The 17204-nt window shown below is 38.6% G+C and overlaps 1 protein-coding gene across 1 annotated transcript in view; it reads left to right on the top strand.

Moving 5' to 3' along the window:
• Window positions 1-956: 956 nt before the first annotated feature.
• Window positions 957-17204, top strand: part of phactr3a (phosphatase and actin regulator 3a) — a 43177-nt gene continuing 26929 nt past the window's right edge. The window contains exon 1 of the mRNA XM_037684258.1: window positions 957-1225. Within this exon, the coding sequence (XP_037540186.1) occupies window positions 1123-1225 (103 nt within the window). The 5' untranslated portion in view covers window positions 957-1122. The remainder of the gene's footprint in view (window positions 1226-17204) is intronic.

The raw sequence follows: 17204 nt of genomic DNA, 5'->3' as shown, positions 1-17204 counted from the left end.
TCAGTTTAATTTGAACAGAAGTAATACAAAAAGCTGCTGATCTCATGCTGCTGATTATTTCATGCTGCTGTATTTATACCCATCCGCTCACCATGGACTCATCTTTGGGTTGCTCTTGTTATACTGTATTGTTTTGCATTATTAGTGTTTAGCATAGTTTATCATATATCTTGGTGTATATCTTAGATCCTTACTGTTTCCTTTTACACTTTATATTTTTGCTATTGTTGGGTGTAACTGAGACCCATTTCGTTCCACCTCATGTACCACATGTGATGGTAATGACAATAAACCTACCTGAACTTGAACCCGAAACATTGTGTTGAATGGATGACTTCTATCCAGTGTATTTGCAGTTCTTGTCTCTGGTTAAAAATTTAAGGAAGGTAAATTTACTGATGGAAAAAAATCTACTATTCTAAATTAAACAGTGGAACTAAAAATATAGGGGGGAAAATACATATAAAACAACACATAAATGAAAACAAGAGGGGAGGGAAAGTGTCAGCGTACAGATATTTCTTGGTTTCAACTATTGTTTTGTTCTAGAAATAAAAACTTTAAAATCATAGAACTTGTTTTTTATGGTAAATTGTTCCAGATCTAAACAAAATATTTATAAAAAAAATATTAATGTATATTTTCCGGTTTACATGTAGTTGATAATGCCAGCATACCTCCTGTTTTTGTTATTTTCCTCTGGAACCTACACAAATAACACGTATCTATTCTACAAATGAAAAATGTTTATAAATGCCAAAAAAAAAAAAAAAAGTTCTAGTTGTGTGTGGTTTATAGTGCAGCATCATGGGGGAATATTTGATTGTGTCGCTGGCTGGACAGGGATGGGCATCATCATCATCATCATCAACCCGTCCGTACCGTCGGGGGGCATCTCACCCCTCCCATATCCAACCCAGACACACTCACGCGCGCACACATACGCGCGCGCGCTCAGCCATGGCTCTCTGGTAGATGCTCAAAGCGGCTGTTGTCAGAGCGAATTAAATCCAGCGTCGCGCGCCGCTTTCCTCCTGACCTTGCTCGCCTCCGGTTTTTATTTATTTATTTATTTATTTCGCAATTTAAATATTTCATCCAGGATTCCTGCGCTGCCTCTCCATGGCTACATCGGATGGACTAGACGGCTGTCTGCACCGAGGCAGATCTCAAAGTGACCCGAACATACTCAGCGAACCGGGCGTTGAATTGTCTCACGGCACAGGTAGGATGGCCGTCATGGCGTTATCTTAATTTTAAATATATCCATAGTCTCCATGTGTGTTTGATCGCTGCTGCTGCTTTGACGCTGGGAGGATGAGAGACAATTAGCGCATCCTCTTCCAGCACGGTCGAATATTGACTGAACGCTGAATCGTGGCGCTGCAAATTGAAAATTAATGTGCCATACCACCGACTATGAATGGCTGCACGCCTCGCCGGATGTTAGAAAGACGCCTGTAGCTCCACGGCCTGACACGGGATTTCATTTGCGGGGTGGGGGTGGGGGTGGGGGTCTGATTCCGACGTGTGCAACTTGTGCTTTTATGCAGCGATTTCTGTTGGCAGCCATCCTCCACACAGACACCGTCTAGCATCACAAAATCCCGCATGCTTCATATTTATCCAAAGCCTGTGCACTGCCCCCATCATTACAGGGAGGGTGGGGGCGGGGGGGCGGGTGGATGGGGGGACTCTGGGTCTTTACATGTTGCATAAAAAAAAGGGGTCATGCACATGTTATTTTGGGCTGCTTAAACCTCCTGCATATTGACAGCACTGACCCCCACCCCCCACCCCCCACCCCCTCATACTGAACTGATGACTGGATGTGATCAATGCCAGCCAGTCCACGTGATGGAAGCCATAGGTGGAGTTATCCCCAATTCAGCACCGGCTCTGAAGGGAATATTTCATGATGTCCTGCTGGTGTTGCATCCAACATGGAGCCCTTGTTTTGCGCCTGTTAGTCCTCCTCTTAAATATGACACGGGCTAATGAAAGCATCTTTCAGTATCAGCACCAGAGAGCATTTGTGGTCTACACTACTTTGGCAAATCTGCAGCATTTTCTGTAAGTGTCTGCCTTTTAAATTTGTCCATCTACTGAACATGCATGGATTGATTTTTACGTAAGTGGAGGCTATTTATGATCATACTGTGTGGGCTTGGAAAGACTCATTGCCTCCTCCCACACATGGCAAGTTTTACGCACATGAAGAATGCTCGAGTGAATGATTCAGAAAAACAAAAAAGGAAAAAGCAATGGAGCTCACCTTTCAACTCATCACTAATGAGACACGTTTATTTGTACCTGCCTGCACTCGTCAGCTGGCCACATGGCACGTTCTTAATGGGGTCCTGTTGAATTCAGCCCTCCAAAGGATGGTTTAATTCACACATAGGTGAATGCGATGATGTCACACTGGGGTCCTTGACACACCTGAACAAACAGCACAGCAGTTTGGCAGATCCGACATGCAAGTGAGGACAGCGGACGCTGAAAATCAACCTCTGACAGAGCAGTTTGCGCATGTGCAGGTCATGCAAATGAAAGACGGAATGAACAGCGAAGACAATGTCAGTGTCTCTGGTGACCCAAAGTACACAGCACCGCCCATCCCTTCTCTCTGTAGATCATTACTGTTCGAGTGTCTGGGGCACCAGTCTTTGCCAAAGTAATCTTTTGGCAAAGAGAGACCTTTTTTCTGCCAGGACAGTGGCTTATGCAGCTGCAGAGGCTGACTGTATTCATCCACTGACTCAACACAGACTGGAAGAGTCAATAGAGACAACACAGCTAAGCATCTCAGGGAATGACAGTGATGTTGTCTTTAAAATATGATCATCAGACTCTTGTCTCCTGTAATATATTTATTGAAATTACCGACAATGACATTTTAAATTGTGCCAACTCTCTTTGAATTGCAGATTTACCTCAAACTTATAAACCCAGCAGTGTAATAACTTATTTACTCAGTTCATTTAGCCAACCGCCTCTTGGATTCCCCTGCTAATAAAATGTCACTTTCACTCAAGGCTTTGCTTAGTCATTGCACAGTGTGGACCGAGGTAATGGTGTGGAGAGGACACCTTGACGCTTTGCAGACGTGAAGCCTGTCCAGGGATGTCTGTTTTTGTACATTTGTTCCATGAACTGACTCACCTGTCCAACGGGAAGTTGCACTCATAGATGCAAACACTTGCTGACAAAAACAATATTCTCCTGAAGAAATAACATGAAATTAGTTTATTACCCAGTTTGTTATTTTTAATTAATGAGCTCAAGATGTAAATGACCAATTACATCTTTGGTGAAAATCCCACATGTTATTAACAAGTAAGCTTCTAATGATACATCACTTTGCACTTGTCCTCCCCCACAGAGGACGATGATAAGTGCAATACTTCCCAGAGCTCATGGATATGCAAAACCTTGACACACCGTTAGACAGTTTCTAACCTATACCTGACACCTTTTGATAAATGTTTTATGGGCCTCATCTTCCTCCTGTGGTGGCGCTGATATCTGACAGAAGAATCCCAGAGGATTCAGGTATGGAGCACCAGTTATTACCATTAAGACGTGGCACAGCTGATATTGGTTCGTTGAGCAAATTCTTGTGCACAATTCTTCTCTTATACATTCTGGTTTCGGTGAGTAAATATAAGAAATTTATGAATCAGCAGGGCCTTATGTACAGTGCTCTACATTTAGCTAGATATTTTTTTTGTTTAAAATTATGAAAAAACAAGTACGCAGAAGAAGATTAGTGCCACAGGAGTTCTTTACGCAGCACTGGTTTACCACAGACACGCTTGTAAGGGTGTCCTTCTTAAGCTGGACACAATTCATCACTCTGCTTTGTTACAAATACTCTTTATAGAACATACCTCTACTATCTGGTGAAATGGCCTTCTCTACATGCTCGTCATGAAATTCATTGGTTTACCGTCATTTATAAGCCGTTGCTGAGTTATTCATCTCCATATCTACTGCAACTAGCACCGGTTTCGAAGTATAACACCCGATCCTCTCAGTATTTGTGGTTAACAACTCTAAAGACCAAGTCTCGCTTTGGCTCTGTGGCCTCTGCTGCTCCATCTGACTGGAATCTGCTTCAAAAAAACTTTGAGACTGACCTCGCTCGTCTCAGGTTCTAGTTTTAAAAATTGTTTAAAAGCCATGTTTAAAGATACTTGCAAATGTTTTCATGCTTAGTAATGTAGTAGTTTAACTTTGACAATGAACTGCTGTTAATGTAATTTGTGATTTCCTTGTTTGTTATTGACTTCTATATTTTATTGCTTTGCCTATTGTTTCCCTTGACCCTACAAGTGTCTGTTGGTGCTTCCAGGCCAGCGCTGTAAATAAGAATTTGCTCTTAGTGTTTATGCCTGATTAAGTAAAGGTGAAATGAAATATTTTAAAATGCTGGTTTAAAGTACACGTTGCTTTAGAATATTTCTTGTTGTGAACAGTCTTTGTTATGTCTTTAGATATTCTGAGGATTTGGGTTAAGGAAGTTAAAATGCCCATTTTCATAAAAAACAGGTAAAAAAAGCAAACTCTTGTAGTCAATAGAGGTACTTAGTTAAATAAATAGCTCTTACTCTAACATAATTATTTTTACAAAATCTATATGTGTTGACCAAATCAACTTGATGACTCTGATAAGCAGGTGAATAATTTCTTACCCTGTTAAAATGAAGCAATTAAGTAACATCACTGTTGTGGATAAGGGTAAATGAATTAATAAAAGCTTGAGTTAGAGGATAATTGCTCCAAACTGTGAACTGTGGAGCTCACCAGGTGCTGAAATAAAAACAAAGGCAGGAAATAATTGTTCCCTCAGTTTAAGAACCCACAGAACCAACAGACATCATTCTGTTTGAGAACAAACAGAAGATTATTGTTTGGGTTCAGTAACATTGGAAAACTGGTCTAATTCCTATTGTCAGGCTTAATAATTTCTTAACAATGTACAGTAAAACTGCAATCCTTAACTCTGACAACACAAAGTAAACAGTACTCTACAGCCTCATTTTAATCAAAAAGTCACATTCTAAGCTAAACAATGTTGAGGAGTCATCAATAAAATAAGGACAATCATTCTCCAAAGTTTTGCAAAACAGCCTCATTTAAATATCAGAGTGTCACCAACAAAAGACACAAATGACTAATTTGTGAATATCTGATGTGAGTTTAGTTTCATCATTGGCATGTTATCGACATTATATCCAGATTATTGAGCATGCATCAGGATATTATATCCAGATGTTGCATTTTGTAGACCACTTTGGTGTTGTGTTTACTTCTATTGGCCCATTTATGTTTACCCCCTCAGCTCCACACTGAAAACAAGACAACACAACTGCTACAAATCTATGCATACAGTTTAGTAAATGTGACAGACGCCCCCCCCCCCACCCCCCGAAACCTTTGTTTTTGTTTCGCTCCCTGAACCTTGACAGTATTGAAAGACTTTACCATTTATAAGTATAAGTGCTATGGGTTGTCATCGCTGTATGTTCCCATACAATGGTGAAATTAGTCCTCTGCATTTAACCAATTGCACCTGGGTACCCCAGGTGGAGCAGTGGGCAGCTATGTAAGCACCCGGGATGAATTGGGGGTTGTGTGTCCTGCTCAGAGACACCACTACATGTGGGAATGACTGGTGATCAAACCTGGGACTTTCAGGTCCCAAGTTGGTAAGTCTTATAAATTAAGTGTTGAGCTTTAAGAAACTCAGACCATGTTTATGGTATCAATCAGATTCATGAGTAATACAAAGTTTTGTCTCTCCAACCCTTATTAATAATGCTAGTTTACAAATGCTGGAACAGTGTTTCATGATGACTTACAACATCCTCAAGAGTTTAAAGCAGTGATTCCAAAAGCTGTAATCACTTATGAAATATCAAGTGGAACTGAGTGTTAAGATCTCAAGAAAATGCATTAAGATAACTGCCTACAATAAAGATAATTGCATGTGTCACTGTAATTGTTACAAGAGATAATAGGATCCATAAGGGATTGAACTGAAAAAAATACTACTAATATTTACTGAAGTTGTTATTTGTTATTATGCCCTCTTTTAAAAATTACCTTTTAGGGTAGGCCTCTTGGGTTTTTTTATTTATTTTTTTGGCTTTGGTTTGTTTTGTTAGGTTTTGGTGGGTTAGAAGCTGGAAAATTTGAAAACCACTAGTTTAGATAAAAGTTGTTACATTGCTGAATTCAGCTCTGAATCTCTTTAGTTACGTTCATAATGTTGCAGAGTGTGCAGCATCTACAGACACTGTATATCCATCCATTATACCCTCTTCTTCCTTTTCGGGTCATGGGAGTCACTGGTGCCCATATCCAGCCATCACTGTGAGAGAGGCAGGGGACACCCTGGACAGGTCTCCAGTCCATCACAGGGACACATAGAGACAAACAAGACAACCAACCATTCACTCGCTCACTCACATTTATAGAGAATTTAGAGTTACCAATCAGCCTAACATGCATGTTTTTGGTCTGTGGGAGGAAACTGGAGTACCCGGAGAAAACCCACGCATGCACGGAGAGAACATGCAAACTAGGTCCCGGGCCAGGATTTGAACCGGCAACCTTCTTACTGAGAGGCAACATCTCTACCAAGTGAGCCGCCCTCACCTACATATAGATGAGGCCAATTTGTGCCCAAAGAAAACAATTTGCTGCTTGATGAGCTCAGTTTTGACTGACAGTGTTATTCACACTGGAGTCCTCCATCACGTTCAGCTTTAAGAAAATAAATGCATGGATTGAATCAGTCCCTATTGTGACTGCAGTCGCTGTTAGTGAGCTCTTTATTCTGTCCTCCATGATACGTGACATCCCCACAGGAGCCATTATACTCAGGCAGGTAGAGGCTACAGTAAATTATCTTGGTTGTCGAAGTTGTGTCAGAGAAGTTGTAATTGGCAGTCTAAAGGGATCATTTACACCTTCTTAATGAGCCACTTTGTACGTGAGCTTAAGGGTAACTGATTTAAAATATCCACCATATTTTACCTCAAGGCAAGACATTTAAAGGAAGCTGCAAATTGGAAAAAAACACATTAAAGGAGCTCCACCTCTACGCTTGTTCACTCAAAAGGGCCACCAACCCCATTTAGTTCATTAATGATACTGTAAAAAAAAAGTTCAATATTGAGAACTTATGGCTGTGTGTGTGCGTGTGTGGGGGTGGGGGGTGGGGGGTGGGGGGGTTTACAGGTACAAGGAAAATTGCCATAAAGTTGAAAAATTTAAATGGGTAAAACCCAAGCGAGGACGAAGCAGCAAAATAATTCCTACAGAAAGTAACAAGTGAAAGATTAACTCAAATAATAATGCAGAAAAAATATGATGAATGCATTTAAAAATATTGTCAGAGTAACTTACACAAAGATGCAGCTCTTAATCAATCAATCAATCAATCAAAACTTTATTTGAGACACATACATCTGTATATAAGGTTTCGAAACACAGCAGCACAAGTTGGTACGTTAGCATTTTCAAACATCTGACTGGCACTACTCCATCACAACACCTTAAGCAGCATCCTCATGCCATCATTGTACGCCACCTGAAGTTTATGCATACTGCTTTCTCTGTAATGCTGCCACAGGTGGGCAGTATACATGGGAGTACAATAACTTTAAAGAGTGCAGTTTTAACAGATACTGACCACATAGAGAGCATATATTAGCTTGTACATGTTGCATACAATGTTGCCTGTGAATGTTCCTGTCATCAGACAGGTCAGCGGTTATGTAATGTCCCAAGTATTTCACCTCCTCACTGACTTGGAGGATGCTGCCAGACAGAGGGAAGTCAGGGAAAGACAACTTAGTGTCCTCTTTGCTCCTGACAATCATGATGTTACTCTTTTTTTGCATTATATTTAATATCAAAGTCCAGTCCATACTGAGAGTAAACCCTTAACAGTTGCTGCAGACCAGCACTATATGGACAAAAGATTACAAGATCAACAGCATACATACCATACAGATGGTTAATATGCTGATGTGATGAGGAGTTGATATGAAATCAAGAAGGACTTCGATAAGGGTCAATAAAGGTTTGAGGAACCTGTAAGATTTGAGCTGATTTTCTTTTCAGCCACCTGATGAAAAAAAAATGCTTAGCTGGAGAAAAACAAACCCATTTTTAGAAGAAAGTTCCTTTTAAATTTGGGATTAAAGTAAAATTTAAAATGTCAACTTGATGAGGCTTTAGTGTGGATGAAATGAAAGCATTCGTGTTGGATAATGTTTTGTTGGCAAGTCTCCGTGTATTTTTATATTGATTTATTTCATGCTAAACATTTCTGCAACTTAGTTCTGCTTGTGTTTTCAGTGTCACTTCAAGGTCATTTATTAAATTATAAGAATAAAACATTCAGGTTCATGAATGAGAAGTTTTTGAAACATCAGTTGTAGCCTAAAGTTGAAATTTGCAACATAACTTATGGTATAGAAGAGTATATGGAAATATGTTGTATATTTATAGAGCAGTGGTGTTAAACACATTTTCACCCATTTTCACAACATTAAAAAACAGTCCAAGCCAAGGGCCAGTCTCAGTCAATGTTTATTGTAAAATGTATAAATTACTAGTTGTTTGATACCACTTTACAACAAGGCTCCCCTTATAGATGGCTAATAAATAGTTTTTAGCTACACTGGCAGATTTGGTTCACTATTTGACAAGAAACTGGTCAGTTTTGTCTCTCTGTCACCCTTAATTAATGCATAATAAACAATTATTAATGATTTATTAAGTGTTTATAGAGGAATTAATAACGTATCTATTAAATATATATTAGCCGTCTATTAAGGGAGCCTTATTGTAAAGTGGTACCGTTTTTTTGTTGTTGTTATTGTTTGTATAATAGAGCAAAATATTAACAAAAAATACAAACTGTCTTTTATTAATAATATTTAATTTTTTAATTTTTTTTGTTTAATGAACAACATCCTTGCTGCCCACAGCCATCAGCATCTATAACAACACTTTAATGAAACCATGATGATGAGTTACAACAACATTTAATTTCCCTTTGGCATTAATAAAGTATTGTTGAATTGAATTTTATGTAGAGTTTAGAAGATAAATAACACAATGATTAAAACAGATTTTAAATTAAATTCATTTTATTTATATAGTCTTTAAAGAAGTCTTTTGAAGAAGACCCTTGTGAATTCATTACTCTACCAACAGCTTTTTATGTTTTTTTTTTGTAAGTCACTTTAACAAAGTTAATCAAATTAGTCACAGTTAGTAAAAAATAGTAAAGCTTATTAAATCAAGGCAGACACCTGACGTGTTTTCTTGACTGCAAGTTCAGCAGTGAGAGTTGGACGGGTCTCGTCCGAAATTTCTCTGCGGCTCTTTTCATGTCAAAATCAAAAATCGCCAAAAAGGTTTAACTTATTTTTCTTGACTTCAAAGTTGGTAAACTGTCACGAGAAGTCAAAGTTCAAGAAAAGTGAGAAGACTCGGTTTGTGTCTATTCTGAAACGTTTAAAATATCTTGAGGGTCAGATAAAATGTTAACAAGAGTCAGATTTGACCCATGGGCCTTAATTTGGCACATGTAATCTGGATGGATTTTAATGAAACTATTAGAAAATAATCAATGGGTGTGCATCTACAACTGATTAAGTTTTGGAGTCAACTCAGTTCCAGATGTCTGTCTGAGCCAAGTGACCTTAAACATAAAAATGGATCAACCTGAGTCAAGTTTATAGATACTGAGGTGAAGTTTGGTGTGTTCGTAGGTCAGAGTCATCCCAAATAAGTAACCTGAGCACTGCAGGTCACACAAGCGCCTTGCTTAAAACCTGTGCATGGACAGTTTGAGTCAGTCCTGTCTGTTAGCAAAATATTTAATGAATCACTGAACAGATTTGAATAAAACCCTGAGAAAATACACATAAGATGTATATTTGCAACTGTTGAAGTTTCGAAGTCAATCTGATTCAAAACGGCCACAGCTAATCAACAGAAAATGTAAAAATGGCTATAGCACCATCAGTTTGATGAAAACACATACTCAGATCAATAACAGATCAAGGGTCTCAAGAACTTGCATTATTATGTGCAATCGCACATAATGTTACTTTTCAGATTTGACCAAGAAGGGTAAAATCACATCAGTTTTCAACACAAGTTGAATTTAACATTAAAGTCTGGCATGGAAGGAACGCTAGACCTTTAAATGTGTTTGTGCTGACAGCCGCAGCAATTATTTTCATCACTCTTCTCCTCATAGATTAGGTTGAATCCAAGTTTAAATTAAATGTCAGAGAATTTTTACAACCTTTAGAAGTTCTGTTTTCATTTAATGAGATGTCCACAACCCAAATATAAGAATGTGCAAATGCCTAAACTGAAGCCAAGTCTTAACTGTTTATAACTTAAATGCTGAATTTGGATTAAAATATGAAGAATCTTTATTAAGGACTCGTTGGTTGATTAATTAATTAAAAATTCTGTCAGCATTAGTTATCACATTAATCAGATCCTCACTTTAATGAATGTTGACGTTTGCTCATCACAGTGTTTTATGAGCACAAAAGATGATGCCAGTGGGATCTAATGATGATTAATGTGATATGATATGGAATATATATAAACATAAACATCACTGGTTCATCAGTCTGTTAATATTTCTAAGACAAATTAGTTTGCCCAATAGCGTAACTCTTCTCATTAAAAACCTTCTCCTCCCAGGCGAACGAGCAGACGCTGCCTTTGTTTCCTTGGAGTTCTGCTCTCTGTAGATTCCTTCACTGGATTTCTATCGCCTGTGAAAATAGAAGACAAAAATGACAACAACAGCCCAAGTCCCACATCTCGCCTGCTCCCGGCGGATGTGAGAACAGATTAGGCTTTTGACAAACCTTGTGTTGCTGCGGCTGTTCTTTGCAGGTACACACACCTGTGTGTGTCTGTGGTGGGTTTTATTGGCGTGTGCGGTCATATGCGTGTTCATCTGCAGGAGAATTATCAGGTCTGTGCAGACTGTGCAATGAAAACCAGCACACATTAACACTCCGAATGTGCCAGACTGGGCCAGTCAGACTTATGTAAAGAACACGAATGCGAGCTGAGCCGAACACCTGCTAGAACCGCCGGTGTAAAAGCAACATGAAACGGAGCTATTTAGCCTCCAAAGGTTGAGGTTAAATGTACAGGAAGTTGTGAGCTGCGTGATGTGAGGGGTAAATTCCTCTGAGCATTCAGGCATATTTTACAGAGAGGCAGAAGAAAAGGACAAGAAGCTGAATGAGTGAGATGAAGAGAGAAACGAAGAGGTGGCAGATTTAAAAGAAGGAAAAAAAAACTAAAACAAAGCCAAGATGTTATCCTAATTGTAAACTGCCTGTAGGGATATGATGAATGGTCTGTAGAGACCAGTAACAGTCAGTCTGCTTGTGATGGGCTGAAACTCTGCAGGAGCTCCTCAATTTGTGTAGGATTGTCCTCACTTCCTGTCTTTTCAAAATAAACTCCACATTTTCTACTCTTGCATTTAAAACACCATTCATTAAACTGCTCTTGTCATGAAAAAACAACAACTTTCAGACATTTGACTTCTGTCTTTATTGTAGGATTTTAATCATTTTTATTAGTATTGAGTGGGCATTACTCTTTCTCCGTTTGTTCAGAAATAACTAGATGGATGCCCATCATTTCTTAAAGGAATGCATATCGCCCCCGTCTTATTATCTTTTAAACTAAGATCATCTTATCTTTAAAGATTGATCTATTTTGGGCACATCTTGAAAAAAATGTTTTGTGCAATCACATGGATGAACCATCACAAGATCGTGCACCGTGAACTCTTGGAGTATGTGTTGGGAATGACTCTCAGCTACTGTCACACCAGGTTTTAGCTCAATATCTGCATGTTAGAAAACAAAAGCAAAATGCAGGTTAAGGTTATAAGTCAGGTGTGATGGATCTGTGGTGTGACACTCAGAGTGATTCAGACATAGAAAAGTTGTATGCGGTCTTTTTGTGATGTTTAATAGCCACTTAAAGCAAAGTGTTATCGAGCTTTTGTTTCAGGGCCTCTCCGGAGACGGCAAATGAAATACATGATGTAGTGAGATCAGATAACTGCACTAGAAGGAATACAGTCAGAGAATAAAAATGAATTGAGGCTTTTCATTGTGCTGTTATTCTGACTGAGTGTGACTCAGAGAGACTTCGTTGGTATTTAAACTCACAGGTTACTCACAGTTGGGAGGTTTTTTAGAAGATTTATTTTTTAATCTCACCAAGAACTTCATTCAGTAATTAAAACCTCAGTTTTCCATATTTTTTACACTTCTGAACATGAAAGCAGCTTCTTTTTTTTCTTTTTTACCACTGATACCATCATGATCCAGGCGATTTTTAAGTTAGTTTTGTAGTTTCACTTTATGTTTTATTGTGTTAATAGTTATTTAGTCATGTATTTAAAAACAATCTTTTTTTTTAAGCTTTTTCGTGTTCTGCATGTTTTCTGTTACTTTGTCCCTCCCTTTGTTGGTCTTGGATAGGCTAAGCCATCCTTGCCTTCAGTTTATCATCCACACCTGTTCTGTAAACTTTAGAACCTAAATCACAACCCAGATAAATCCAGCTTGACATAATTAAAACAAACCAACAACAACAACAAAAGTTTATAATAATGTAGCCACCCCCACCCCAAAAAAAAAAAAAAAAAAAAATCATAAAATAAATAAAAAAATAAACAAATATTGTAATCTTGACTGTCTGCTCACATTTCTAAAATTAATGAGGCAGTATATGACAGATTCAGATTTTACTATCATCAGATGATCTTCATCTAAAAGTCTGGCAAGAAATGCTAGGCCTTTAACGTTGTTTGCCTTTGAGTCAGCATTTTAAAACTCAAGTGAACGTCAGAACCTGACGAATCAGATGTGGCTCTCTGTTTTCTGCTATTTTTATTTTTATTCAGACAGTTAAATCAACTGCTGGTAAAGAGTCTGTGTGATATAAAGAGAGGGTGATTCAGGTGTAAAGTGTTTGTGAGCTTCAGCACCACGGACAGCACCATCTCCTCACTGCAGCGGGCTGCTGAACCGAGCAGAGCCGTGTTCTGAGTACTGATAGGTCTGTGCGGGATCACAGATATCTTGACTCATCCTGTCCCCTGTTTTCTGTAGGTAAAAAAAAAAAAAAGGCTGCTCCCATCTTCAGGGGTCGATTCTGCGAACTAACGCACACAAAGACTTGACAATTGTTTTTATGCCGGAAGCTCTTCCTGACGCAACCACAGACCACCGAGCTACCGCAGCCCTCTGTGTGGAGCAGAGAGCTGCTGTCTAGGACACCCAGGGGAGCAGATGGTGGGGGTTAAGGGCCTTGCTCAAGGGCCCAGAGTGGGACAAATGAGGCAGGTGTGGGTGCTTCACCTATCCCACCCACATTTTGATGTTGTCAGTACTGGGAGTTGAACCAGCGATCATCCGATCACAGGCCCACCTTCTCTAATCTCTGCCCAACCACTCCCATTAAAATAAACAAATAAATTATATATATATGTACTTTCCTATTACTGGTAATTGTCTGAGTCAACATGTTCGGTCTGTTAGTAAAATATCCCATGAACCACTAAACAGACATGAATGACTCTTTCAGAAAGTAATCAGTGGATGAACATCTACAATTGATTAACTATTGGAGTCAATTCAATTCAAGATGGCTGCTATAACAAAACAATCTTAGAAATCACATAAGTTAATGTTACTTAGGGATCTTTAGAAATATTGAGCTAAATATCTGTGTGTGGTTGTAGCTGAGACTTATTCCTAATTTATACTCTGAACCATTGATTACACAATATCTGTGTTTGTAATTTGGCAGTTGATTATTTGAATCAAATTTGACTTTTTGTTAGCAAAATGTCTCATAAACCACTGAACAGACATGAATGAAACCTTCAAAAAGTAAACAGTGAGTTGACCTTTACAACTGATCAACCTTAAGGCTCAACTCAATTCAAGATGAGTGCTACAGGAACTGGATTTAGACATTTAGAAAGCACAAAAATGGCCATTACTCATCCTCATTTGAGCTTAAATGAGCAAACGTTTGATGTGGTAGTAGCTGAGCATCATCCCCAACATGTACTTTAAACACAGATGCTCCTGGAGGCTCATGTTCTTAGAATGGAGCCACTTACATGTGTGTAGTGACCAAACCATGCATACACAGTGACTGTTAGCCCACTGAGCTGTCTGGTGTTATAAAATACACTACTGGCTCTGCTGCTCCATGGCTTCACAAAGGTCCCAAAAAAATTAAAAAAATTGCTGCTTCTCTGACAAATTAAAAGTCATTCTATTTTTAACCACACTTGGTGATTCCTGAGGAAAAGCAGCTGCACACATATTAACGTGTACTACAGTTTCCTGTTAGAGCACCAGTCACCGCTGGAGCGTTTTCTGTCACAATGTTTACAGCGGGCCCTGCGTGGCCACACATCTGAGGAAACGGAGGAGCTCCCCTTGTTGTGGGAACTTGTTTGAAGTGGCAGTGCAAACAGCTGTGAGCTGTAGTGTTCTCAGTACACCTTTTATCATCTTCTGCTCATCTCCCTGCAGATCAGCCTAACGACTGCAAGCACACCGTCGGCTTCTGTGTAAACTATTGGCACACAAACTTTTATTTCATGCAAAACTGACAGCTTTTATGGCACCTTGTATTTGTTCAAATACAATTTACTTTTCATCCATGGGCTCCAAATGACACATAAGCACTCACCTGATCTGACCCTGACTGTTGTTGACGTTTATAACCTTGTTGACCCCCTGCTCTATTACAGAACCACAGCTAACACGCCCCCTCACATAAACTCTGAGAGCGCAGCTCATATCTGTGCCTGAAGGTGCCGGGCACATTTCAGCCAGCATCCAACACCTCCCTCTAATAGAAGTTATAATTTTGATTTTAAACTGTTTCAGTAAAAAGGCTTTTGCAACCAGCATGTTGGAAGGAGCTGCGCGAGTCCGTTGCTCAGATGAAAGTGACGGATTGTTTAACTTCTAAAGGAGCAAACTGAAACTTCCATTACCTGATTGGAGAGAGCTTTTTCTGATGGAATGGGATAAAAAGATTAGTTTGTGGGAACACTGCCCAAAAAACTCATGAATTGGAAGTCCTTCTGAACAGATTTGCAGGTTTCCCATTTCTCCTGGTTGTCGTTGTGTGGTTGACAGGAAAAGCACTTTTAGCCGAAATGTTTTCAGCCAACTGACAGGATGTGATACGTTTAGGTAAAAAGAGCGTCCCTGTTTAAAATGCAGAGGCGGAGCAGCGTCTTTCTGCACTATGTACTTACATTTTGTGTCTGGCAAGGATATTTTGTGTGGTTTTGTGCAGATACACGTATTAACACTGTCTGACATTAAAGATAAATCATGTCGCAGTTCACGTGTATTTAAAGATTACACACTATTTCAGAACTGTTAAGCTAATTTAAATGTTTTAAATCAAATTTAAATATATTTAAACAGGTTCGCTAACTTTCTGCATTTAATCAGCATTTAAAACTAACTTTGCATTCATATGTGTTAGTTGTTTTGCTTGTGTGCTTTAAGTACAAATTTTACAAACATTGACAGTATAAAGATGATAAAGCTCTCTTTGAACCTGAGCTTTAACAAAAAGAAAATCACTTTTTTTAAGTGGTGTTCCGTTGCGTTATGAGTAATCAGTATCTTACCTGCAGTGGAAATCACTCAGAGAATTATTAATTTGGCAGCATTAAAATAAATATAAAAACATTAACTTTAAGCAGTATACTTTTTTTAATTAATTAGTTTTCTGACTGCTCGTGATTAATCCCTTTTGTTTTGCAACATAAGTTGAACCATTAACGGAGAGCAGATCTACTCTTCAGCATTAACTAAATACTTTTAAATACTTTTAGACAAAACTGAAGGAGGAGTAAATGTTTATATAGATGTGTTCGAGACTGAAGTTGTTTTAGGAGGGCGAGATTTTGCTTGGGTCTTCACTGACCAGCTGTCTGCTCCTCTGAGAGCACTTCTGCCTCATATTACAAATAGATAACGCTCAGAGCGATATCTACTGCAGGTAAGTCTTTACTACTCACAAAGCGCCACCTTTAATGATCCAAACTGTCCTTTCAAGATGATATAACAAACCATAAAAAGAGTGGTCATTAAAGTTTTCTATTTAAGTAAACAATATATTTTTTATTACTCAATGTGTTTGAGTAGTTTACTGTAAATAGCTAAGGGACTGTGTAAACTGATCTTGTGCAAAATCAAGGTGATACCAAGTTATCAGACAATACTCGCTGTCTGATAACTTGTGTGTTTTACTTTTGACAGTGACAAAGAAGTGTTGTCTTCAACTCAACTCACATGTGTGTCCGTATCCATCACAGCTCATGACACTTCATGCAGCTTTCATTCGAACGTAATGTTACTCATCATCCTCTGCTGCAGGGGCTTGCAAGCAAAGCCACCTGCTGAAGCTCATCGTCAACTCCAGCATACTGTAATAAATGAGAGCCTCAGGCGTTCCCTGTTGGCTACTGGCCTGGCTGACATCATTTTACTCTCTTGTTGCCAGTAGCCCACACACTGGTCCTTCACGGGGTGGACGTTAATCATTTTGATTGTTTGGAGTTCTTGACATTTGCAGACTCATGCACCTCTGATCCACTCTCTTAGAAACTGCTTTAACTCACAAACATGTTGGTTTAAATGACAAACCTGCAGGAGTGAATCATCATCACCTATTTGAATTACCATCATTTCACTTTGTTCAGACATGACCTTCATTATTAGGGTTAATGTGATTTATTCATTAGTGCTGAAAGCTCATAATGATTTTGTGTTTTTTTTTTTTTTTTTTTTACTTCAGAGCAAAATCCAACTTATATTGTTACTTGTATTACAGTTGCTTTTTAATCAATACATTTCTAAAAACAGTACTTTTAAAATGATTCAGCAACTTCAGTAATTTAGTCACTGGTCAACAGATGAGACTTGGAAGCACAAACGTCTCTGAAAAATTTGCAATGGGACAATTTACTAATGCATAAACAAAACAGAATGCATTTGTCCAGTCTAGCCATAAAGTTATATATATATATATATATATATATATATATATATATATATATATAT

The sequence above is a fragment of the Nematolebias whitei genome, chromosome 11, assembly GCF_014905685.2.
Source record: "Nematolebias whitei isolate Nwh7 chromosome 11, NemWhi1, whole genome shotgun sequence".
NCBI classification, from domain to species: Eukaryota; Metazoa; Chordata; class Actinopteri; order Cyprinodontiformes; family Rivulidae; genus Nematolebias; species Nematolebias whitei.
This window is presented reverse-complemented; position numbering and strand designations above follow the sequence as displayed.